Below are 27,132 nucleotides of genomic sequence, written 5' to 3'. Positions count from 1 at the left end.
TCTATGTTTCAGCTTTTAAGGCGAGTTTTGTGTCTTTTTTTTTAATACCCCATGTGTTCCGAATATACACTAATCAAGGTACGTTACAAGGCTATAACTTGGCTTTGACACCGTTTATAACACTCATTGGAGAGGTCCATCTATCAAGACCTCTCCATAGTGTTGGCTTTCAAACTAGGAGGATTTAGACTTGTCTACTAATTTTACGGCGTTAGATTTCACTTTCTAGCGCAAATTACGGTGAGCCAGTCTAAAATGGCCCAATGCGCTTCCGCACAAGTAAGTTTTGAAATCCTGTAAGACGAAAAAAATTGATCGTTTAAAATAAAGAAATATAGTGTTATACTATTGTTACAAATGTTGGAAACTGCTCAGTTATTAAGATATATATTACTATTCTTTGTTCACAGTATTCAAAGATATGCACATGAATTGAATCACGTTAAAATGTATTTCGTTCAATTATATTAAATGAATTTATTGTTTAACTGGAGGGTTCGTTTGCCCCGTTCGGAAGATCTGCCGGAATAAGAAGAGTTCTTTCGAGCTTCTGTGTGTCGGAGATGTTAATCACGTGATCGAAACAAGGCTGCAATTTGACATATAAACCTTACAAACTGGGTAATAAACTAGAACAAATAAAATGTTTTGAATTTCTTTTTCAAATAGCACATTAACAATAAAAATCTCTGGAAAAAAATACATTTAAAAATGAATGATAATTATTGTTCCTTCTTTTGGTAGCTTTTGAACATTTTAAAATGAAATACAGTAACTAGGAAATGCTTGGGACTACAGTCCTCGGATTGGAGGAGGTTGATCATAACCTGAAGATGACTTATTGATTTATTAATTTTGAGGTCATTAGGTCATGGTCACAGTGACTATGACCCCTAATAGGTCACAGTGACCTGCAACAGGGAAACTGTTTTTCGTCTATATCACGACCTATCATATTGTTATCTATGTCTCTGATATAACTTTAAAAGGAGCAACACTGGACCTCTCCTAGGTTTCTTTTTTAAAAGAAGCCTACTTGTTACTAAAGCATACATGCTGCTTGTTTGATTCACACAGCTGTGCAATAATTACGGTCATAATACCGAACTACAAAAATATTGACTTAGGTGTTCAGTAACTAAAATTGGCAGCTTGTTTCACGGTTGTTAGGTCATATTGACGCCGCTCAGCACCAGTCTGGCGGCTCATTTGGAATAAAAATTACACACGATTTTAGTACGTATTAAAAGCAAAGAAAACTGGTAGAAAATTAGATGAACTTATTGGAATAACGATTCTTTTTATGTCATTTTTTATTTTTGTTTATGTCCTCCTCTAGATCTAGTTTTCGGACTAAAGTATGGCTATAAAATAACACCCAGTTCATAAATAATTTACCAACGGGTTTTTTATTATTGGCACACTTGTTTATAGATGTAGCTTAAAATAATAAAAAAAGTTTCAGTTCACTTTATTCTTTCACATTTTTTTTTTCACTATTTGTTCGGAATTAGATCCCAGTGTAAATTTATGTTTCTAATGCCGAACACGCTGTATTTCATAAACCCGCCATTACTTTGAGAAATGTAGTATTTCAAGGTCCGGTAATAAAAATAAGTTTCAAAGATAACATACATATATTCTCTTATTTCCTTACAACCGGACCGCGAAAAAATTAACAATCGCGTACGTTTTCTTGCCTTTTAATGGATGTTGTGATCAACTTGGAATATGTTATAAATCAGACACCATTGGCATCCGAGACAAGCTTTAAAAGAAATACAAAGATATAATATTGGACTTAAAATTTTGTTCGGTATGCGGAACCATTCGGTAATTAGTACACTGGCTCGATATGTGAGACACCTTGAAAATGATAAAACTGTTATGGAAATGAACTAAACATGATGAACAATGTAGGGATAACGCATGTTTTTTCGTGTTATAACTGCAGATTTTATAACACGAAATGAACATGCGCTAACGCTATTCTAGCATAAAACGCGTATAAACTGACAAATGAATAGAATGTCACTCAACGTCATTAAATTTCCACGAAATGCGCGGGAATGTCTGAGTTTTTTTTACGTTGACGTCATTTCGTTTTGAATTATCCGTTTTGGGGCCGAATGACGTTTACGCTTTACCACGGAACGCGCATATATAAAAAGGTGTTATAACAGCACGCGAGCGCGAGAATCTCTCTGTTAACACACGTTTTCTCTCCTGTTAAAACACCCCCGAAAAATGACAAGAACAGCAGTTTTATGCTAGAATAATGATAACCGCATATATTTTGGTGGTGTTGTAAGAAAAAATGGTACATCAAATACTGTGGCATTGTTAGTAGATTCTCATGGTAAACAATTTCACACTGTCCATAGCTTTTGCAGATACGGTGGTTCGTGGAGGATTTATCGCTGAAACAGTGGATCCATAAATATGGCCGAGTGAATGTAATCTAATGCGTTTTGTCTTTTTTCACGTTAAGCTGGAAACAACAAGTGATACAGCAGCCCATATATGTACCCTTCCAGTCACAAACACTTGTTCAGGGCTATTTCTTACCAGTAATGTAAACACTTACGTACAGTTTGATGAGGGGCCGTCGTTTTTTTTTTTTTTACAACAAAACTTCTCCTGATTACGTTTGCACCATAGCGTAAGTAGATCTATGACACTATCAAACATTCTAACACGACCCGATTTTAAACAAAGAAGGCTTAAAACTGTGTGTTATCATTCAACAATTCATTTTTCTGACATCACAATTATTACTAGTAAAAACGTGACCTGGCTCTTCGAAATCCACCGCAGAAAGAACGATACCACGAGGTTATTCTGATGACGTCTGCTATGACGTATACAAAAGTAGCATGGTACACCAAACCAACATGCCCGGATGAGTTATCTCCCATCTAAAGTCTCCCGATAAAAACACCTGTTTGAAGACAAGCTTAAAACAACTGGACTTATATGTAAGATTATTTATAGTCGCCATCGGTAACTCATATAGTTGACTTCCCCAGAAGACTGTTAAGGGAAGTGACGCTCAATTTCCAGAAGCTCCGATGGTTCTTTAGCGTGACAGGTACAAAGCACCCATACAGGGGACGCTTATCCCTAGAATGTCTTTCATCTAATCCTCTCATTCCAGTGTCTGCGGATGTTCTACTCTTATTAACCTTTTCTTCCATTTATAAAATTGATAGAGATATAAACTTATTGTTTACATACCAATTAAGGAGTGCTTTATCATTTCAGGTGGTTACTTCCGATGAATCTTAGAAACTAAACAACCAACAATTCAGTTAAGTTCTTGCGGCAGCCTAGTAATCATTATACAAAGTTTCCGGGAAGATATCTTAAAAATGGTTAAAGTTGTTGTGCTTTTCTTTCCTTGAGAAAAAAAGCAACTCCGTTAAAAGAATAAGCTGTAGCAAAATATTCCTGCTACATTCGGTAACCAAATGAGCCGCACCACGAGAAACCAACATAGTGCGTTTGCAACCAGCATGATTCCAAACCAGCCTGTGCATCTGCGCAGCCAGGCCGGGATCAATACTGTTCGCTAATGGTTTCTCCAATTGCAATAGGCTTTGAAAGCGAACAGCATGGATCCTGACTAGACTGCGCGGATGCGTGGTCTGGAGCCATGCTGGTCGAATACGCACTATGTTGGTGTTCTCATGTTGCGGCTCAAATAATGACCATTTGACCAAAAAATCTGTTATCACTAGACACCTTCCAGCATGATACATAAAACTATATAATGAATTGCAGCCTTGTCTATGGGACTGAAAAGATAAATGGCATGGGGTGGCAGAAATGTTTTTTTTTACCTTATCATCAATGATTCTGAATAATACTGGTCAGTTACGAAATGGAAAGGTTTTATTCGCAGACCTTCAAAACCAGCTGATCTTTTTCATTTCATTCCATTCCATAGTTCACTTTCAATAATACCATTCAGTGTTGTTTTTATGACAAACGAAAGCGTTCACATAGAATCGGATTGTACAGTTAGCACCATAAGATATAACAACATAAAATTCAAATACGGACAGACGGACGGACAGACGTAGTACTCTCAAAATCTTTGTGTCATTATTCCATTTTTTTTAAATGCAAAAATATATTGAAATTGAAGTATATGAGAAAATGAAATACAGGTTATACAGGATATTTGTTTGTTTGCGTCAGTACTAGATCAAAATATCTTTCAACGAGTGAACAAACGATGCAATATTTTCACGAGTGACAGCCACAATATAATATTCACAGATGGTAGATATTTTTCAATTTCGTTTATATTCAGAGTTCACCCATTTTATACTTTGTTATAGGTTATTGTAACAGGACCTTGATTTGCCATTTTGAAATCGACTTAAGGTGTCTGCCTATATTTCCACAATGGATTAGTGTAAATTTTGTTTCCGCGAAGCTTTATAGTCGTGAAACTGTCAGCTATCGAGAAAACGTGAAAGTGTGCAGTTACAACAGCTAATATTAAAGTAGGTATACATGTATTCCTGATACTTCAATCACATTTTAACACTCTTTCAATTTTTAGTATACAGTGATTTGTTAATGCTAACGGTATATTGTGGAACGTAAATTTCCTCACGATCAAAAAGCATGGTAGGTTGAAAAAATTCTATACAAATGTAAATAATTAATCGATTATTTTTTTCCAGAATCTTTGTAGTCGATAAAACGCCCGTCGTCATAAAAATATTGCGTTCGCGAACGTTTCTATGGTATATAAAGTAAAATATGATCAAACTGAATAATTACGTATGTGAAATTTAATTAAGCTCTTGGCAGGATGAGCCAATTTATAAATGCTGACAAAATGCATAAATAAACTGGTGAAACACCAACTTTTCAATGTTTTTACGTTTATTATTTTATCTTAAACTTTAGCGTTTCACAGTAACCAATATACGAAGAATCATACACATTTCTTTTTAAAAATACTGTCCATATATTAAAACAATTTATACTGTTTTTAAGTTTATTTCATTTTCATCCAGAAGGCTTTTATAAATTTAGACCCACGTGACTTAAGCAGCAATATAGACAAATATGGCGACAAGAGATCATGAAACAAGTACATATATGAGCCGCGCCATGAGAAAACCAACATAGTGCATTTGCGACCAGCATAGAGCCAGACCAGCCTCCGCATCCGCTGCGCATCCATGCTGTTCGCTAACGGTTTCTTTAATTGAAATAGGCTTTGAAAGCGAACAGCATGGATCCTGACCAGACTGTGGGGATGTGCAGGCTGGTCTGAATCCATGCTGGTCGCAAATTGGCTATGTTTGTTTTCTCATGGCGCGGCTCATGTAATGTCCACATAATTGTATGTCAATTACAACACAAAGAGTTAAATTTGTAGTGCCATACAAGTAAAATACTATATGCATGCATAAATGAAATATGTATTATTTAATAAAAAATAAAATTGATCGATCTTCAATTTGTATCTTAAACTATTCATTTTCTTTTGCAATGTTATTTTTAGACCTTTAAGTCAGCCCCATTTTACGTACGGCTTTTGAACCAAAATTTCGAAATAACAAGATCCGATCTGTAGAGCTTAAAAGAAAAAGTATATAATGTACAAATCGTTTTCAATCATAACAAAAACCACACTCTATCACCTTTTATCCGAAAGCGAAATAACAAAAAGCAATATGGATTAAATTTAGACATTTCATCCCTCTTTAAATAATATAGAAAAACATGAAAATAATGATATAAATAAAAATTTGGTATGCATAATATACTATAAGTGTATACAGTAACTGTTTTATGTTATTAATATATATTTTAAGTTGAAGCGTAAGCTTTCCTATCTACATGTCCAACAAAAGAGGAAGAGACTACACATTGCACGTGGTATGAACTGCCAATCATACCGTTACATCAGACAACTTTAAAATGAACAGTGTAGCGTCCAACTGTAAACGGGCTGAACACAAAACATGCGAGGTGTCTGACAATAGTCAGGTCCACTGGCGCCAGACCAGAAAGAAAATGCCACACTATATGTTATACCCTTCTATGGTGGCTGATTTCTGCCATTTCGCGTTTTCGCCCCGCGACCCCGCCGAGCGAAAACACGAGAATTAACAAGTTAAAATGGCGGGGGCGCGGGGCGAAAACTCGCTATTTAGCGTGGGCGCGGAGCGAAAACTCGCTGTTTAGCGGGGTCGCGGGGCGAGATTTAGTAACTGGTATGTCGGGGGCGCGCGACGAAAACACGGTAATTAGCGCTGCTTAAACGTCGAGTTTTCGCACCGCGCCCCGACATTCCAGTTACTAAATCTCGCCCCGCGCCCCCGCTAATTATCGTGTTTTCGCTTCGCGCCCCCGCTAAATAGCGAGTTTTCGCCTAGCGCCCCCGCCATTTTATCTTGTTAATTTTCGTGTTTTCGCTCAGCGGGGTCGCGGGGCGAAAACTCGCTATTTAGCAGGGGCGCGAAGCGAAAACACGATAATTAGCAGGGGTCGAGGGGCGAGATTTAGGAACTGGAATGTTGGGGGCGCGGTGCGAAAACTCGGCGTTTAAGCAGCGCTAATTATCGTGTTTTCGCCACGCGCCCCCGACATACCAGTTACTAACTCTCGCCCCGCGACCCCGCTAATTATCGTGTTTTCGCTCCGCGCCCCCGCTAAATTGCGAGTTTTCGCCCCGCGCCCCCGCCATTTTAACTTGTAAATTCTCGTGTTTTCGCTCGGCGGGGTCGCGGGGCGAAAACGCGTAATGGCAGAAATCAGCCACCATACCCTTCCCCTAGGTATACTATAATAAACCATTGTCATGAACGGGAAAATATACTAAACCATTTCAATCACGCATTTCATATCTTAAACGCACAGTTCGGTAAATATGTACTATGGATATTGAACAAGTGGTAATTTATCTTCCATTGTATCCCGGTAACGTTTCCTCAAATATATCATATCTTAGAATAACAACGCATAGTTTGAGCCGCGTCATGAGAAAACCAACAGTGGCTTTGCGATCAGTATGGATCCAGGTCAGCCTGCGCATTCGCGCAGTATGGTCAGGATCCATGTTATTCGCTGACGGTTTCTCTAATTGTAATAGGCTTTGAAAGTGAACAGCATGGATCCTGGCCAGACTTTGTGGTCGCAAAGCCACTATGTTGGTTTTCTCATGGCACGGCTCGTTTATTGTTTTCTCAACTCTGCAGAAAAAACTTCGTTGAACTTCCCTGGTGAAGTTCCAGTCTAAATTACAAACGTTTTCTGATTGGTTGATGTGAAAATATATGTCAGTCGTTGTTTAACTACACGTGTATGCTAAAATGTGTATATGCAGCATAAAAGATGCAATATGAATTAAATAAACAGTGCAGAAATAAACCAATGAATGACTTCAAATTCAAAGTCATTTCTAAAAAGAATTTCATTCATCATTTCCAGTTTTATTGTAAAACAGAAAATATTTTGCATTCTGTGACCACTAGACCGGATGTTCATTAGGGAAGTTCACGCAAGTTTTTTTCTGTAACGTTGACGAAAGCATAAAATATGTGGAGTATCTCTGTAATATGAAATATTGAGACAATATGACTGGTGCACGATGGAAAATAAATGACTATACTTGTTTAATATGTTTGGTACCCATTCATCGAACTGCGCGTATTGGGTAAGAAATGTACGATTGAAATGGGTTAGTGCACTTTTCACTTCATGACTTTTCGGTTCTTCTGGTATACCTTGTGGTAGGGTATAATATGAACAGTGGCCTGGTGCCAGTGGTCAGGTCATAACCTCATGTAATAAATTTTGAAACTTGCCGTCACCCAGAACCTTAGAAGTTTGCAAAACAACAAGATATCAGAGTCAGCTTTCAATAAACCTTTTTTGCAGCAGTATCTTTATAATCCTTTTTGTATCATCTTTAGTTTTATATCATTAGCAGAAACTGGAAAGTTCATAAAGAATCAATATCTGCTACGTCTTTTCAGGAATTGAACTCGTCATGACTATCGAAAAATTACGTAATCTCCACTTGTCATATCGGCATTTTCCTCTCTTTTTTTTATAGAAATTCAAGTGCGCATTGAGCTATTTTACCTCTGAAAATGCCGAAATGCCTAAATTACGGAAATTCAAGTGCGCCTTGAGATATTTTACCTCTGATAAAAATCGGAAAATACCGAAATGCCTAAATTACGGAAATTCAATTACGGAAATTCAAGTGCGCCTTCAGCTATTCTACCTCTGAAAATACCGAAATGCCTAAGGAAAATATGCGGTCGCATAGGAATCGTTTGATTGTCATTACAGATGCACTGTTTCAATTAGCTTTGGAGGACAAATTACTTCAGAAAAATGTCCGCCCGCTATTGTTAAAAAAACACAATTGGGTTACTCTTATTCACATTTCCCTTTCTCGAGTAAACTGAAGATTATTGGTTTTGTGTTACAATAACTTCACTCCTTACACTAACTTTCAAATGAATTAAATAAACAGTGCAGAAATAAACCAATGAATGACTTCAAATTCAAAGTCATTTCTAAAAAGAATTTCACTCATCACTTCCTGTTTTATTGTAAAACAGAAAATATTTTGCATTCTGTGACCACTAGACCGGATGTTCATTAGGGAAGTTCACGCAAGTTTTTTTCTGTAACGTTGACGAAAGCATAAAATATGTGGAGTATCTCTGTAATATGAAATATTGAGACAATATGACTGGTGCACGATGGAAAATAAATGACTATACTTGTTTAATATGTTTGGTACCCATTCATCGAACTGCGCGTATTGGGTAAGAAATGTACGATTGAAATGGGTTAGTGCACGTTTCACTTCATGACTTTTCGGTTCTTGTAGTATACCTTGTGGTAGGGTATAATATGAACAGTGGCCTGGTGCCAGTGGTCAGGTCATAACCTCATGTAATAAATTTTGAAACTTGTCGTCACCCAGAACCTTAGAAGTTTGCAAAACAACAAGATATCAGAGTCAGCTTTCAATAAACCTTTTTTGCAGCAGTATCTTTATAATCCTTTTTGTATCATCTTTAGTTTTATATCATTAGCAGAAACTGGAAAGTTCATAAAGAATCAATATCTGCTACGTCTTTTCAGGAAATGAACTCGTAATGACTATCGAAAAATTACGTAATCTCCACTTGTCATATCGGCTTTTTCCTCTTTTTTTTTATAGAAATTCAAGTGCGCATTGAGCTATTTTACCTCTGAAAATGCCGAAATGCCTAAATTACGGAAATTCAAGTGCGCCTTGAGCTATTTTACCTCTGAAAAAAATCGGAAAATACCGAAATGCCTAAATTACGGAAATTCAAGTGCGCCTTCAGCTATTCTACCTCTGAAAATACCGAAATGCCTAAGGAAAATATGCGGTCGCATAGGAATCGTTTGATTGTCATTACAGATGCACTGTTCCAATTAGCTTTGGAGGACAAATTACTTCAGAAAAATGTCCGCCCGCTATTGTTAAAAAACAACACACAATTGGGTTACTCTTATTCACATTTCCCTTTCTCAAGTAAACTGAAGAATATTGGTTTTGTGTTACAATAACTTCACTCCTTGCACTAACTTTCAATGTCGCAGTATAAGTAGAAATATGTCATATGTATGAACTTTGTTTACATAGATAACAACAATGTAATGTTGGAATATAAGTAAACAACAGAACTTTCTTTTTTTTTCGATTCGGTCTGCTAAGGTTTCATAATTTTATGAACTGTCTTATTTATTTTATTTCCTAATCCATCCACATGTTATCATCGCCACGACTGAATCCTTCAAACAGCCGGCTTTGTATTTCCTCATCCGCCATTGTTTTCAAAAGAGGGAATGTACCGAAAGGATTTGGCTCTCGTATTATTGGTAACACAAGCGTAGCGTACTTTCGACGGTATTCATCGGGGTTCCGTGCCAACTGAAATGAATGTTCAATTTCGTCATATACATGCGGTGGAACAGAGAAAAATGCAAGAAACAGCTCTTCCGACAGTTTCCTAAATAACAATTTCTCCTTAAGAGCATCCTCCGGCAGTTCAGCCATTTTGTATACCAAAGGGCAACGAAGTAGAACATTTGAATCTTCTTTAATCAAAATATCGAGATGCTCTTTCAAAGCACATGCTTCCTCTTGTGATATCTTTCCTCGTAGCAAATTCCTGGACGGAATCATGTAATTTGGAAGACATCCAAAACATATACAATCTTTCAAGTATATCAGCGTCTGCAATAATATCTCAACGAATTCGTTTCTCTGAACAGTGCCTGATCTCTTTTCAAACACCCAGAAGATCACATTTTTCACTATGTATGAAGTGATATTTGCACAGATCGGTTTCACTTCATGTTTTACCAGCATTTTCAATGCAGCATACACCTTTACCTGCGTGTCATTGAATGAGCGTACCAGAGATCTTTCTGCAAGTGTTAACGAAATTCTCCATTGCAAGGTCTCCTCTTTACTACCGGACCGCCCAACAGGTACAACAAATACATCTGTTTCCTTTATTGCATTCAGGACATCTACGCCTGGCCAGGAATTTTGTCTCTCTCGTTTAAACCAGTCGTCTAATACCGACTGGCAATCGCAAGGAAATGCTTGAACAAAGTCAAAAGACAAGTATTTGTTAGGGAATGGAAGTGGAAATTGGAGTGGCTGTGCAGGTCCGGTTACTTCATCGAATCGGTAATTTTCGCTGATCCAACCTATTTTTTGAGCCTGAACAGCACCACTACGATACTCTACCGCTTCAATCAATCTTTCGCCATTTTTCAAATAATCATTGTCCGTCAATGATTTCTTAATTCTAGATGTGAGTTTTCTATATTCTCTGGACCATTTAAAATGTTTTAAATGTAATTTTGTATATCCTTCGGGGATATCACGGAAGTCAAGTTCAAAGGCTGCTACGCAGTTTTCAACTGCTTTGGAATCTGTCGTTGGATAAATTTCAAAACATTTAACTGCTGGCTGAACAAACATCATATCTAAATCACTATTCCATGAAGCTGCCATCCCTTCACCACGACTTCCAGGAACAATAACATATATGCTTTCTGGCCAGTTTCTATTTGTTACCCTGGTCAAACAATCGGCTGCATTGTCATATATTTTTACCCTTTCCTCCAAACGCGCCTTTGTATAGCCGAGTTTGTCTAGGGCCTCGTTATAAAAGGAATTAGGCGACCATTTCTTTCCATTCAATGATTCGTATCTTGCTATGAGCTGTTTAGTTTCCATTTGACAATCGCTCGAAGCACGATATATAATGTAGCTCAGGAATAATGTAAGATTCGACAACTGCTGCCAGCTGATTCACGTCCACGGGACCGTTAAACAATTCTGAAAGAAAAATACCAAATATTCAGAATTATCGCCATTGTGTATGGCACGTCATTTTTTTTCTCTTCAGTGATCATGATACTAACCTCTTAAAATTTAAAGATTAAAAAAAAAAGGAAAAAGCAAACAAACACACAAAGGCGTAGATAATGATTTTTTTCCCTCAAAACTACACACAAGATTTTTTTGTTTCTTCCTAAATTTGACAAAACATAATATGTAACTGTATTTTTTATGAATTATTTTACTCTAAAATCAAAATTTCTTGTTTAAAAAATCACTGCGTTCATGCGGTTTTGTGCCTTTTTAAAAAGTAGTGTGGTCTGAAATTGGATAAGTGTATCAGAAGGCTGAAAGATTTTTTATTGATATTTCTATATACTGTTCAAAATATATGTGTTTATATGTTCGCATACTTTTGGAAATGTATTTCAGGTTAAGTTTAAAATGTTAACAAACTAAATTTTGCATTAGTGACTTAATGACTTTTTGATGAACTTGTAGACACGAACTGAGTCTCTAGTGTCCACCACTCTCTCTGATTTTCATCACATAAATTTGATTATGCATGTTGCCAAATGTTGAAAAATTAGTAACGGTTAGAGGCACTTAAATAACATGAAAAAGAAATAAATGGAGAAATTCCAAAATTAATGAAAACCTGTCAATACAAGTGTTATCCATTTTTACTTCAGATATTTTTAGACGATGATTTTTTTAAATGCATGAAATAGATATATTTAGTAAATGTATGAACTAAGCTAAATTTCACACACTGAAAAACACAGTTTTAAACTTTAGACTTTAGGACGAATTTGAATTGTTTTGGTACCATCTCTACTAAGTATAACAAAACTCAATTTAATTGTAAAATATATGAAAGAGAATAGAAATCTTTTTAAGGTATATAAAAGGGTTCGCTTTTCGATTAAATAAAAAAAGAAAAAATGAAAAAAGAAAGTTTAAATTACTCGAGTAAAAATGCGGGTCAGATTTTTTCCCTCCGTCAGTCTGAAGTAATTTTTCCCTTTAGATGTTTCGGAAATTAAAAAAACTTAATTAAGTTTCAATTTCTGTTGTACAATATTATATATTTTATTACTTCCGTGCATTAGTTTTTGTTATCATAATAGTCTATTATTAATAATATCTATTCTTTAAAGATCCACTATAATCTAGGGAACTAATTTTTCCGCCTACGTGAATTTCGTGCAAATAATTCTGATAATACTGGTATAATACAGCTAACAGATGGACAATAAAGGTTCTTCTTGAATTATTCTGTTTTCACAACTTCACATGCAAACTTATTAAGTCAGTCCCTTTTCTGCATTGTTGAAACAAAGTGTGGTCTAAGCCTAACTTAATACATAAATAATGTTCACAAGAAATGTGCTGCATTAATTTAATGATATATTTAGACATAAAACTCATTTTCTTGGCTTTATACTTCTATCTAGATGCTGGTATTTCTCTATTGTTTATGCTTATCGTGTATGATTACCATTATGGAAATACAGAAGCATACACTTATTCTTTTCTGGCGCGTCTTTAACTGCTTGTGCACAACTTTATTGCCTAAATTTTGAATTCTTTATTATAGTACTACATATTGTCTATGCCACAAAGGATTAATTTTTTTTGATCTTTATACGTTGTTTTATTTCAAGTCTGTCACAACGACAAATCGAATTGTTAAAATATTATGCAGTAGTGAAAATAGTAGTAGTAGTTGTTGTTGTAGTAGTAGTAGTAGTAGTAAAAGTAGCTGTAGAAGTAGTAAAAGTAGTGGTAATATTGGTAGTAGTAGTAGTAGTTTCAATATTGGTAATAGTAGTAGTAGAAGAAGTAGTGGTAATTTTGGTAGTAGAAGCAGTCGTAGTAGTTGTAGTAGTAGTAGTAGTAGTAGTAGTAGTAGTGGTGGTGGTGGTATTCGTAGTGGTAGTGGTAGTGGTAGCGGTAGCGGTAGTAGTAGTAGTAGTAGTAGAAAAAGTAGTGGTATTATTGTATAAGTAGTAGTAGTAGAAGAAGTAGTAGTAGCAGTAGTAGTAGTAGTAGTAGTAGAAGAAGCAGTAGTAGTAGTAGTAGTAGCAGTAGAAGCAGTACTACTAGTAGTAGTGTAATTAGTAGTTGTAGTAGCAAAAATAGTCGAAGAAGTAGTAGCAACAGTAATAGAAGTAATGGTAGTAGCAGTGCTACTAGTAGTAGTAGAAGAAGTAGTCGTCATCGTAGTAGTAGTAGTAGTAGTAGTAATAGTCGAAGAAGTAGTAGTATTAGAAGTACTACTGTACTACTAGTAGTAGTAGTAGAAGAAGAAGAAGTAGTCGTCATCGTAGTAGTAGTAGTAGTAGTAGTAGTAGTAATAGTCGAAGAAGTAGTAGTATTAGAAGTACTACTGTACTACTACTAGTAGTAGTAGAAGAAGAAGAAGTAGTCGTCGTCGTAGTAGTAATAATAGTCGAAGAAGTAGTAGCAGTGGTAATAGTTGTAGCAGTACTTCTAGTTGTAGTAGAAGAAGAAGTAGTCATAGTAGTAGTAGAAGTAGTAGTAGTAGTGGTGGTAGTAGTAGTAGAAGTAGTAGTAGAAGAAGTAGTAGTAGAAGTAGTAGTAGTAGTGGTGGTAGTATTAGTAGTAGTAGTAGCATTGGTAGTAGGAGTAGAAGTAGTAGTAGTAATAGTGGTGACAGTATTAGTAGTAGTAGCATTGGTATTAGGAGTAGTAGTTTGGGTTAAACGCCGTTTTTCAACAGTATTTCAGTCATGTAACGGCAGGCAGTTAACCTAACCAGTGTTCCTGGATTCTGTACCAGTACAAACCTGTTCTCCGCAAGTAACTGCCAACTTCCCCACATGAATTATCAGAGGTGGAGGACTAATGATTTCAGACACAATGTCGTTTATCAAATAGTCACGGAGAATATACGCCCCGCCCGAGGATCGAACTCGCGACCCTGCGATCCGTAGACCAACGCTCTTACCTACTGAGCTAAGCGGGCGGGCTAGGAGTAGTAGTAGTAGTAGTAGTAGTTGTAGAGATAGTGGTAGTGGCAGGGGCAGTTGAAGTGGTAGTGGTAATACTAGAAGTATGAACTATACGTTTTCTTTATACAAAAATCTAAAGATTGTTTTGCACCACTTTACATGTTGAAATTGTAAAATGCCACAACTAAGAGCATCCAGAGAAAATCACTGATCCATAACAATCACTTTTATGAGGTTTCGTGTAATTCATACTGGTCGCATTGGAGTAGTTGCTCAGACAAAGTAAAATACGACAAATCAAGGGCATAACTCCACTAAAACCACTAAACCGAAACATGTCGATATAATATATAAGTAGGTTTAGCGCTGACCAGTCCTGCGCGATTTAGTGGAAATTTGCCCAATAATATAACAGAAATGGCCTAAACAACATTAAATTTAATTAATCAAGTAGCATAACTTGCCTGAATATTACCAAATCTTAAAATGCCGGTAATATGGGAAATTGGGCTTGACAATGATCACTCCTGTAAGCTTTGGTTGAAGTTCAGCAAATAATAAATGAGAAGTGGTCAAAACATCATAAAAAATTGACAGATCAAGAGCCAAGACTCCGCTAAAAATCATTAAGCCAGAAAATGCACAACTAGGCAGTGGTCCCTCTTGTGATGGTTTATATAAACTCAAAATGTCCCGTTGTTGTATTTATTTATATACGAACCATATTTGTTTTATGCTGTCTTCTTTGAAAATAAGATAAAATATACGAAAAATGATTATACAGTTGATAAAAATATTCAGAGGATGAAAATGAAATTTGTTAGTTTCCTAAAATGCGTGTTAACTCTAATTCTCAACACATTCTATTTCAAAGAACCGGATATATCTCCTTCTATAACACACTGGAGGTTGGTTATAAAAAAACAGTGGGTGCTAATCAGAGTTATATTACTGGACGCCTAGTTTGGTGAGTGTTTTTTTTTTTGTTTCATGTAAGACACAAGCATATATGTGCTGCTTTTTATGCCTGTTGGATAGAAAACAATGGCCTGAATGAAATGAAACATTAAACAGTAACAGTTTAACATTATTTCAAAGGAAACCAATTTTTAGAAACCTGCTTACAATATTGAGGTATAAATGTCAGAGTAATTATAAAGAATATTATGTGGATTAAATTAGATTTCGTGGTAGAGCGCTTTCTTTGAGTGCGGGAAGTCGTGGGTTCGATCCCAGGTCGCGTAATACAAAAGACGTTAAAATGGTACTAGTTGCTAGTTTGGCGTTCAGTATTAAGCGGATAGTACTCGGACTGGTCAGCCCGGGATCAGTTTAATGTCATGTGTGATATTCCAGCGAGGCAGCACTATAAGGCTGGGCATTGTGCTCACTGCTACAGCTAGACACCGTCGTTTATATGATTAAAAAAGAATGTTGAAAGAGACGTTAGACCCGATCTCACGCATGCTAAATTAGATTTGATTACAGAATAGATTAAACGATGAACTATTTCAAAAATCATTTCAGTCTTCAATATCTATAGGTGCGAATTTTGTTTTGTCAAAAATAAGAAATAAAATTCAAATAAAAATGAATTATAGACATATGGTAATAATACTTTGACATGACTAATTTTAACAAGTATCCAGGTCCCTAAGACAATGATTTGCTTGCAGTATTTGGTACATTTGTTCCAAATGCATCTGTTCACAAACCGATACGAAGTTAAATTATTTGTTAAGTACCAGCAGATTTCTACATATATTTGCGATCATTTCTAATAACGTACATTTCTTAGAAGACTTTGGTTTAATGAACTGTATATTTTTGTTTTGTTAAATTCTATGATTATATGGCAAGTGCGAAATATGTTAATTATTGACATATTAATTGTTTTCGTGGAAGGTTTGTAATATTGAATATATAAAAGACAACATACCCAGTACAATGTTACATGTCCCTATGAAACATGGCGGATTCTTACCAAAAAGCTTGTGAATCACGGGTAAGGTTAGCCGCACCACTTTACAGAAGGAATTGTTATTTCATTCAAAATCAAAGCACTGAGAGTACTGATGGGGCGGTGCATTTCAGCTGTTTTTTTGTAACATTCTTAGATGAAAGTCAAATATTGAGATAGGAACCTGTGGTTTGCGCAAGAGACTTCGTCTGACGGACGATGACACTCAAGCCAAATATAAGATAGATTGCATGATAAAATGTGAAACACCACATTTTATCAATTATATTCAAAGAGTTTAATAAATTCAACGTGGATAGTCACAAATGTAAGATGAATTCTTTTTATCACACGTTAGCCTTTCTTGTCGAAACACCAAATGTTCGACTTTCTTCTGCTATATACACAAGTCAATTTGACCGACGTCGCCTATACTATAAATGACGTCAATGTCAAAGCTTTATTACAATAGTGTAGTATAGTTTTTATTTAATGGCTGTATTACACTCCTGCAACGTCAAATATGTAATAAATAGAGAATATTAGGTTACTGTCATATAAATTTAAATTTATTAAGCGAGTCAGAGAAAATATAAACAAAAGGCCCATGAAGGCCCTGTATCGCTCACCTGAGCTATTGACCTAAAGATTATCAAAATTAACATTCTGACCAAGTTTCATTAAGATATGGTCATAAATGTGGTCTCGAAAGTGTAAACTAGCTTTTCCTTTGATTTGACCCGGTGACCCAGTTTTTCACCCAACATGACCAAAGTTCGAGCTTGACCTATAGATCACCAAGATTAACATTGCGACCAAGTTTCATGAAGATACAGTCATAAATGTGGCCTCAACAAGCTCCTCCTTTGATTTGACCTATTGACCGAGTTTTTTACCCCACCTGACCCAAATCTGCACTTGACATAAAGATCATCAAAATTAATATTCTGACCAAGTTTCATTAAGATATCTTCATAAATGTGGCCTCTTTAGTGTAAATTAGCTTTTCCTTTGATTTGACCTGGTGATCTAGTTTTTTTTATTCTAGATGACATAAATACAAACTGGACCTTACGATCTTTAAGATCAACATTCTGACCAAGTTTCATGAAGATATAGTCATAGATGTGGCCTCTACAGTGTTAACAAGCTTTTCCTTTAATTTGAACTGGTGACCTAGTTTTGACCCAAGATAACCTGATATCAAACTCGTCAAAGACTTTATTGAGGGTAACATACTGGCCAAGTTTCATTAAGATTGGGCCCAAATTGTGACCTCTGGAGTGTAAACAAGCTTTTCCTTTAATTTGAACTGGTGACCTAGATTTTGATCCCAGATGACCCAATGTCAAACTCTTCCAAGATTTTATTGAGGGTTCCATTCTGACCAAGTTTCATTAAGATTGGGCCAAACATTTGACCTCTAGAGTGTTTACAAGCTTACCCTTTGATTTGACCTGGTGACCTAGTTTTAGAGCTAAGATGACCCAATCAAGAACTCATCAAAAGTTTTATTAAGGGTAACATTCTGACTAAGTTTCATTGAGACTTGCTCAAAAGTGTGAAAATTTCTGCGTGATAACTGTTCAGATAGGGAAAAAATGCCATTTATGGAAAGATGTTGTTAGTGTAAAATAACTTATGGTGTTTTCCTAAAAGTTGAGGGCATCTATGGCGCTATTTAAATCATATGACATTTAAAACGGTTATTCATTTTCAAAAGATATTTGAATAACGAAACGAGAATATCGTTAGCATTTCGAAACTTTCTTGATTTTTTAATATCTAAAAATGAACGAAATTATTAAGAAATAAAAAATCTAAAATCCCATACACCAACAATGTAAAATTATTTTTTTTGTCCACCACCAGATGAACAGGTGTTGATGCGTTACGTCTGGGTGATCTATCCTATTTGATAAGGAAAAACTGTGGCTACAAACAACAGTTGATTTCTTTCTAAATTAAGATTTAATTCGACATGGAAAAGGTTGTGAAACCAAAAATCGGTCATGTGGTTTACGGAATACCTAAGTTACTATCGATTCCCAAAATGGCAAATCGACAGGATACAGTTAATTGGAGTGGTATTTGTTGCACAAACAATTTGTTTTTCAGTGTACACTAATAGAATGAGGTCCAATTGATTGGATACCAATTTGTAAAAATGTGCGTTTTGTAATATTATTAAACCGAATGCGACTGGAGCCGTACACCTGTTGACTTTCAAAGAACAACTACCTTTGACGATGTAATTTAATGCTCGTTCATGATCATCATCAAATTCATTCGACTACCCAGGGGTGGCAAATTCAATTGTCCGTATTGCCCAGGTTGTCCCAAAGCTTGTACGGACCAGTCTAATTTGACTAGAATTTACTATATAATATACGGACAAGTACAAAATAGCAACTGACAAAAAGGACAAACAAGACAAAATCAGATTTTGCCACCCCTGCTACCTTGCATAGAAATCTGAAGATTAATACGTCAAACCGGCATTACCTATCTATTTATACTGCATTACCCCTCTTTACGAGTATTATGTGCAGCTGCGCGCCTGTACAAGAAATTTAAAAGTAGAATTGACAGTAGAATACTAGAATACACAAACAGCTAAATTATTGAATAGAGCCTTTGAAAAAAATCAAAAATATTATAAAATAAGAGTAGTCCAAAATATTAGATGTGTACATGCTCATTTTACCTTCAACATTCATTATTTTATATTTCATTTTTAATCTGCATTGTAACGTCTAAAAGGGCCCTAATATGTAGAATGTAGCATTTTCTCAAACGTAAAATATACGATGTACGCAGATTTAAACAGTTTAGCCTACCGTTATTTATCATACTCTACTCCGGTTCTAGGACAATCTGACTAAAGTACATCTCCTATTACGCTACGCATAGGATCTGACAACGAGCTATTGATGGCCTCGTTCTGACAACCCTTCCGCTAGCCAATCAAAAGCTACCTTACAGCATTCTGTAAGCTTTATAAAGTCTTTGGTTTTGATATCAACAATTTTTAAGTCGAAAGATTTCAGATAGCCGGTTAGCTCAGTCGGTAGGGCACTTGCTCTGTAAACGAGAGGTCCCAGGTTCGAGCCCTGGGTTAACTACAAATTTTTCTTTCTCTTTGACATTCGAACAAGTTGTCTGATTGGTTCAAACAAAAATAGATTTGCGAAGGTAAAAATACCAATATTGGAAATCCAAAATAAGTAGAAGACGAATGTGAATGGGTCGTTTTCAGATCTTCGTTTAGAAGATCAAGTACTTTAGTCAGATTGGTTCTAGGATTACGGAAGTTCCGTATTCCTAGACAACCCTATGAGGATAGGCTAGGATGACGGAAATATTTTAAGAGGCATAGAGTCTTATGCCTGCCTTATTATTTCCTGTTTTCTATCCGCCGTTTTGGGTTAGTATAATCTTAATGGCTGCGTGCGGAATTATATTAGAAATATGAGTTTCAAAGTTAGATTTAAAAAAGAATTCTTTACTTTGAATTTTATGATTTATAACCATATCGTGTGTTATTAAAGACCATTTGTGTTGACCTGGTGAAAAAAAAATGCAGGTATATACGAAACATAGATAATTTTATAATATTTCCCCGCACCGCCTTTAAGATCATACTAACCCAAAACGGCCGATCGATAGCACAAAATATAAGTGAAATTAAGTGAAATGTGTAAGTTTACAATGTCATTTATGCGTGTCTTAACATAAATTTGATGCCTCTTAAATACTTCCGTAATCCTAGCCTATTCTCATAGGGTGGTCTAGGAATACGGAACTTCTGTAATCCTAGAACGGGAGGCTAGGGTTATGATATCGTAATCGTAGCCACTGCCTTTGTAATTATTCACATATGCAGTTGAAAAAAGGATTGTTTTCGGAGTAAGTAGTGTTCTTTCACTTCGGATTGGGTTATGTTGTTCGTAATTTGAAGAATAAAGGCGACATGATGTGTGTTCACTTCTGACTACATGTTATAAATCATGAAATGGCGATCCGATAAGACCTGACATAACCGATAGACCTCAAAATGTTAAAATATGTTATGTCCACAGGCACCAGTATCGGATCTGGGACAAAGAATATGGCCCTGTTTTTCATCCTAAATGAGTTCAAAATGAAAAATATGTAATGAAATATGACCCCCTACAAATTATACATATGTCTACTGAAGGCCAGAATCTCGAGAATCGAGCCTGTGAGCAATGGGTTCACTTCCCGGGCCGTTGTGAAAATAATTCTTTAGACAATTAAAAAAACTACCTATCACTTCTTCCTGTATACATTTAGCTACAAAATGAAACCGACCACAAGTCTCTAGCCCTTCCCGTTTATGAAATATCTATCAGGAAACGAGTGATTTCCTGCTGAAAGTCCCTGGTAGATAAAAATGCGGCACAAAGAATCAAATACATAGTACGACGGGAACCAGACAAGTCTAAAATAGCCGCAATATAGGTCATATTCATCCGCTTTGTTTTAGGTACTCTTCTTTATGAGAGGATGTAGAAAGTGGATGCGCTTTGCCGTTTTGCACTAAGAAGTGACGGGCTTTCATTTTCCCGTCTTAATTCCATTGGAGGCGGAGCTTACGCACCGCCCCAAAAATCATTATTATAATGGATGCGTACTGTAAGTTAATCTTTACAAATGAGCCGCGCCATGAGAAAACCAAGACTAGCCAGTGTATCGGCGAAGTCTGGTCAGGTTCCATGCTGTTCGCTAACGGTTTCTCTAATTACAATGGGTTTTGAAAGGGAACAGCATAACTCCTGACCAGACTACGTAAATGCGCAGGCTGGTCTGGATCCATGCTGGTCGCAAACGCACTATGTTGGTTTTCTCATGACGCGGCTCAAATTTTCTTCCTCATGTAATATGTTCATATCCTAATTAAATATTTTTGATGTTTCACACTAATTAGAAAACGCCACAACAAGTGCGACATCCTAGCAGACAAATATAATACCGCTCGTTTTCAGTGGTACTTTTGATAAATTTGGTGATTTTCATATTGGCCTTTTGGAGATTCTACTCGACATGGGATTAGGTAGGGAGAAAATATTACATATTAATCCAAATTTGTTAGAATAATTATTACATTTCCTTATTTTAGCTTGTCGTTTAACATTATTTATTTCCATAAAAGTATATTGTATATATATCTATATTTCTGATATTTTACAAACAAAGAACTTTAACAAATCCAATACGTCAAACCACGAAAGAAATACTTACCACATTCAATTGTCGCCGCACTATAGGGTAGGCTTCTAATTAATTAAATACACTCTATGATCCACCAGTGCTAGAAATGTAACACTTTTATGTCCAAGTAAACTTTTATTCAAATAGTAGCATATTTCAACAACAAATACTCTGGTAAAGCATACTAATAACAATACACAATCCATTTACTACTGTTTCTCATACGCATCAAACACTACTCCATGCTCTTCAGTACGGAAGCTTATGAAAGATGGCTTTCACTACGTAAAAGGTATCTTTACTTCCTGCTTCCTTACGCCATAGTGCTGCTACATAAGAAGTATCTTTTTCCTGGAAGAAGACCTTTAAGTTTTAAAGTGCTCAATGGTTACCGCTACAATTACCAAGAATCCCTAGAAACTTTAGATAACTAAGTATTAGGTATGCCTGTGATAGCGACCTTTTCATAACTGCCATGCCCTCGATAAAATAGGTTATACGAAGGCTTTTGCTAAGAAAAGATTTGAGCCGCACAATGGGAAAACCAACATAGTGTGTTTGCGACCAGCATTGATTCAGTCTGATCAAGATCCAAGCTGTTCGCTAACGGTGTCTCTAATTGCAATAGGCTTTGAAAGCGAACAACATGGATCCTGACCAGACTGCGCGGATGCGCAGGCTGGTCTGGATCCATGCTGGTCGCAAAAGCACTATGTGGTTTTTCTCATGGTGCGGCTCATTTCAAATATCAGACCATGCTGCCGAATGTAGGACATTGGTTACTGCTAGGGTATTTGGCGAAAGCACGTATGTCATCATTCCTGGAAGCCGCGGCGATGGTGTATCAGTTTCATGGAATAGTGAAGAGATAGTAACTAATATTTTGAATTATGAAAAGCAGTTAAAAAATGGTTGTTTAAATATAACATTTAAGACGGAATATAATACAAAAGTCTTGACTTGATTATTTTGAAGCATGTTACTTCTTTTTTACTTTTTTATTTAATTTCCATGTATCATCTCTTGCAGTCCTACCTTCCAATTCATTGATCAATATCTATTCCCCAATTATACCTGGAAGTGAAAAATTTATCTCAATCCAAAAAAGGTCAAATATATGATTATTGTATGATATCGGAATAGGTTTCAAGTCTAGTAACATAAATCCAGATCCACTACCTAAGTTGAAACTAAGATATAATGTTATTTCTACCATATCACACATCATATATAAAACAAGTAAAATCAGCATTTACCATGAAATTTGAAATTACAATGGAATGACTTATCACTAAGTTTATAACCACACAGTTACTTCATTCTTCCTATTTAACTGGTGTCATACAGGTGTACAGTTTAATGCAGGGAAGGATTATCATTTGTGTCACTGATTGACCTCTAGTACTACGGCTAAATAGTGTTTGGATTTGGTACTTGTTCAGCCAGCCGTTAAGTATTTTGCTACATGTCATTACACAATATGCTACTTTTCAACATGAATTTGACGGCGTTCCTGAAGGATTTGCAAAGTCACAATTAAACTCTATTCAAGTTGTTGCGTTTATCGTCGCACCGACACATACACAGGTCATATGGCGAATTTCCAGCTTTGATGGGAAGGAAGACCCCAGGTACCCCTCGTTCGAGCGGCGGTACTTTGGTAGAACCACCGATCTTCCGTAAGCCAGCTGGATGGCTTCCTCACATGAAGAATTTAACGCCCCGAGTGAGGCTCGAACCAACAGCGATTAGAGGCAAGTGATTTGAAGTCAGCAACCTTAACCAACGGAGCTCTCCCACCCCAACTGAAAACTCTATTCAAGCAGAGTTAACAAAGTCGAATAAAAATAAGGCACTCCCAGGTAATGTTTAAGATTCATTGACAGAGACAAAGTAATTGTGGAATGACCGAAACTGCATAGTTTCTATAGAAGTTAATAACATGCACGCATTGGTGAAAGGTTAGATAAAATGACAAAGGACTGGATCTTCGTGACCACTTGATGAACTTTTCTGTCGACTGTCTTGCAGCTTTGTATGTATCCATCTGTGCATGTGTTGAAATATATTAAGGGTGTTTTGGACTCAGAATGCCTTCCAAATAACATATCCATCTTCTTCCATCATCAATCATTGTCACAAAATTTTACGAATATGCCAAATTGTTATTTTTGCTTCAAAACATGAGGAAAGGTTACTACAAAACATCATGAAACAGTTACTAGTAGTTATCACAACGGACCCTGACACATATTAAGCTATCTTTGTAAATGAACCTTATGTAATAGCTACAGAACAATTCAATTGCACCTTTCTAATACTAACTGTCAGGTATTTCAACAGTTGTTCATAAATGTGAAAATGTGATACAAGCCACTGTATTATCTTCATTATGAAATACCAAGTGATGTTTCATTTTATCTTCCAATTGTTAAGAGCTAGATTTTTGTTATCAGAAATTAGCTTACAAAAACAACTTCTGAAGCAAGTAATAATGTAAAATGATGGTGCGAAAACAATTTGACCCCACTTGACCCCATATCCCTATTCTATAAGTGGACTTTAACCTTACCCTAAACTTAAAATACTAACTTGGTACCCTTGATACCCTAAAAATGTTTTAAATCTTTAGTTAAACCGAATGAAAACCTCCGGTTTAACCAAAAAAAACATTTAGTCTTTGGTCCGGACTGACCAATGCCAGACAATTTAAAACCCACAGGTTTATCAAAGATATAAGCTGAAATAAAATTGACTTAAATATCTATACACCGTAGCGTATTTACTTCCTGATTGACAGTGCATATCAAGATAAAGATCAAGTTTTCAGTGTAACTGGAGAACAAATACTACGCTATAACAAATACAATTCTATTGTGTATTGAGAGCTTGTCCTACTTGTAAGACACATACTTGTCCTTTATGTACCTGTTGTGTCATAGGTAAATCAAGTGCATTTTCTAAAAATGGCTATGTAGGAAACCACAAATTCAACCAATCAAAAGCCTGCCATTTTTCTGCCAACTTGGCAGACACTGCCACATTGCTGCCACTTGGCAGACTTTTGGCAAAATTTGACAGTAGTGTTATAACAAAATTTTGAACACATTATATTTTATATATTGTTTTATTAGTATATTTTTTACAACAAAATTACTGTATTTCTATTCTTTTCTTTTACTCAAGACTTTGTGGAGGGGTACTTCTCAAATCTGAAATATAACGAAAGACTATTTTAAATGAAATAAATAAATCTTAAGAAGTATGACAATAGTATCAAATAAAAAACACAAATAAAAATTATACATTCAAAGCAACTTACTATATGGATTTTTTACTTCTCTTTCAAGAGATTCTTCTTCCTCCGTTTCAAGTTTTCTTTTTCTTCCTTGAAATGACATTTTTCTTTTAATTTCCTCAAATTGTTGCAGCCAATTTCGTCTGCTTTTTTCAAGTTTTAATAACTTTCCAAGTTCTTTTAAAAATTCCAATCCCCGTTTACTTTCTTGTATTGCTGTCTGATTTTAAAATGTTTTCTGTCGGTAGAAGAGTACAAGATAAAACTAAAAGAGACTCAATAATTTATTGACTTGATATTGTGCAATGTTTGTTTACGTTTTCACATAGCAACTACCGCGATATTTACTACTCTATTCATAAAGTCGACATTGAAAACTAATATGTTTATCTTGTTATACCTTGCACGCCACCGAATCAATAATAGATTAAAGTTATGGGCACGTAATAAATTCTATCTGGCGTCGGGGTTAAAATAAGTGTATGCAACACGGCTTTTGCACTTTTTTAACAACTATTAAACAAGTATTACAAGATTTAAGTACAAACAACTGAGATCACTCAACCGTTTGAGTATGCCATAGGCATCTGCATGATTGAACATACGCTTTTGAGAGTAGTTGGAATATTCCCATTATATTAATTATTCCAGTTAAATAAAAACACAGTAATTGATACAAACTAAAGATTAACTCAAAAGTCTGTTTACTAATTCATCCGATATGAACCGATACAGGTTTATCCGATATGTAGAATCTGATGTAACTACTCGTCAAAAGCGTAAAATTTACTTCTGTAGATGTTGAATCGTCATAAGGATGAATGTCAAACATTGTCCCTTGTGTTAAATAAATTTTAATTTTTTTCTTATACATAGATATTATTTTGTCCGATCCAATGTCAAAGTCCTCGGCTACTATATTTATTATATTACTGCCAAATATACCAAGAAATAGATCATCACTATCATTCCACCACCTAAATATAAACTGCGATATTGGGCTTTTAGTCGGTTTATTCGGTTCAGCTTTAAACCCGGCCCCCGCTAATAAAATATTAATAACTATTATATAAGTTCCGGTTTTTTTAATCACAAACACACCCCTCAAAAGCACATCACATCTGGTACAGCTATTTTATGTTGTTGGTTTATGCGTATAAAATCTTCAAAATCTACGATAATTCCAGGTCTTAATTGAAATGCATTTAAATAGTTCAGACCGGTCATATCTTCATATGTTGAATATAACCAGGCACCGTGACGGCTAAAATACTTTTTCATTTTTACGAATTCATAAAAACTGTATTTATCATAAAAACTGTTATATTCAAAAAGAAACACTTCATGTCCAACTTCCTCTAACCTTTCTTCTATTTTTTTGTCTTTCTTTTTAAGTTTAAGAATTATTTTAGCTAAATCATCAATTCGTTTTGTTATAGCAACTTCAGAAGCAGGTAAATTGTCAACAACACGCTTTATTCTAGCTAATTGTGTTTCTTGTTTTAAGAAAGCATTTTTTACTTTTTTAATTTCTTCAGCATTAGTGGTAATTTCTTCGACATTAGTGGTTATTGCTTTAGTATTAGCAGTAATTACTTGGGTATTAGCAGTGATTGATTCTCCTTGTTTAGCTGATATTTCAACTACAGAGTCCAAATCATTTATTATTTTTTTAATTTGATCATTAAATTCATTAATATCTTTTTGTAATAAACCTGTAAGTTTACTTAACTCTTCGTACTTTATATTGTGACGTGCATCAACATTATTAATCATATCTACAAGTTGTTTCTTCAAATTTTCTAGCTGATTATTAATTATGTTAATTTGTTTCAGTATTAACAGTAATTAACTCTCCTTGTTTAACTGATTTTTCAACTACAAAGTCCAGTTCATTTTTATGTTCTTCAACTTTAGCATTAAGCTGCGTCATATCTTCTTGTAATTTTTTTGTAATATTACTTAAGTCTGCATACTTTAAATTATGACGGTTGTCAACAATACTAATCCAATTTCGAATTTGTGTTTTAAAGTTATCTATTTTAGAATTGAGCTCTTTTTTAAAGTCATCTAATGCTGTGTCATGATCATCACCTCTTTGTGAAGCTGCCTTTTCCAATTCAGATTTATATTCTGCAAGTTTATTTGAAATTAATTCTAATAAATCTTTATGCTTATTTTCAGTTTCAGTATTTAGTTTATTTATTTCTGTTCTAATTTCTAACTGATACATATTTTGTAACTTTTTCTCAGCTTCAATAATCTTGTCTTTTAG

General features: G+C 35.4%; 1 protein-coding gene across 1 annotated transcript; it reads right to left on the bottom strand.

Moving 5' to 3' along the window:
- Positions 1–6,804: 6,804 nt before the first annotated feature.
- Positions 6,805–21,800, bottom strand: LOC123535018 (uncharacterized). Its single transcript, XM_045317530.2, has 2 exons — positions 21,590–21,800; positions 6,805–11,383 (listed from the first exon to the last, which is right to left on the bottom strand). The coding sequence occupies exon 2, from the start codon at positions 11,279–11,281 to the stop codon at positions 9,782–9,784; it is 1,500 nt and encodes a 499-aa protein (XP_045173465.2). The 5' UTR covers positions 11,282–11,383; positions 21,590–21,800; the 3' UTR covers positions 6,805–9,781.
- Between the last annotated feature and the right edge of the window lie 5,332 nt (positions 21,801–27,132).

Source organism: Mercenaria mercenaria, chromosome 12 (assembly GCF_021730395.1).
Source record: "Mercenaria mercenaria strain notata chromosome 12, MADL_Memer_1, whole genome shotgun sequence".
Taxonomy (NCBI): Eukaryota; Metazoa; Mollusca; class Bivalvia; order Venerida; family Veneridae; genus Mercenaria; species Mercenaria mercenaria.
Note: the sequence above shows the minus strand (reverse complement) of the source record. Positions and strands in the feature narration are given on the sequence as shown.

What these genes read in the sequence shown, in the direction of transcription:
- LOC123535018 (XM_045317530.2), bottom strand. Translation starts at nt 11,281, where the DNA reads ATGGAAACTAAACAGCTCATAGCAAGATACGAATCATTGAATGGAAAG.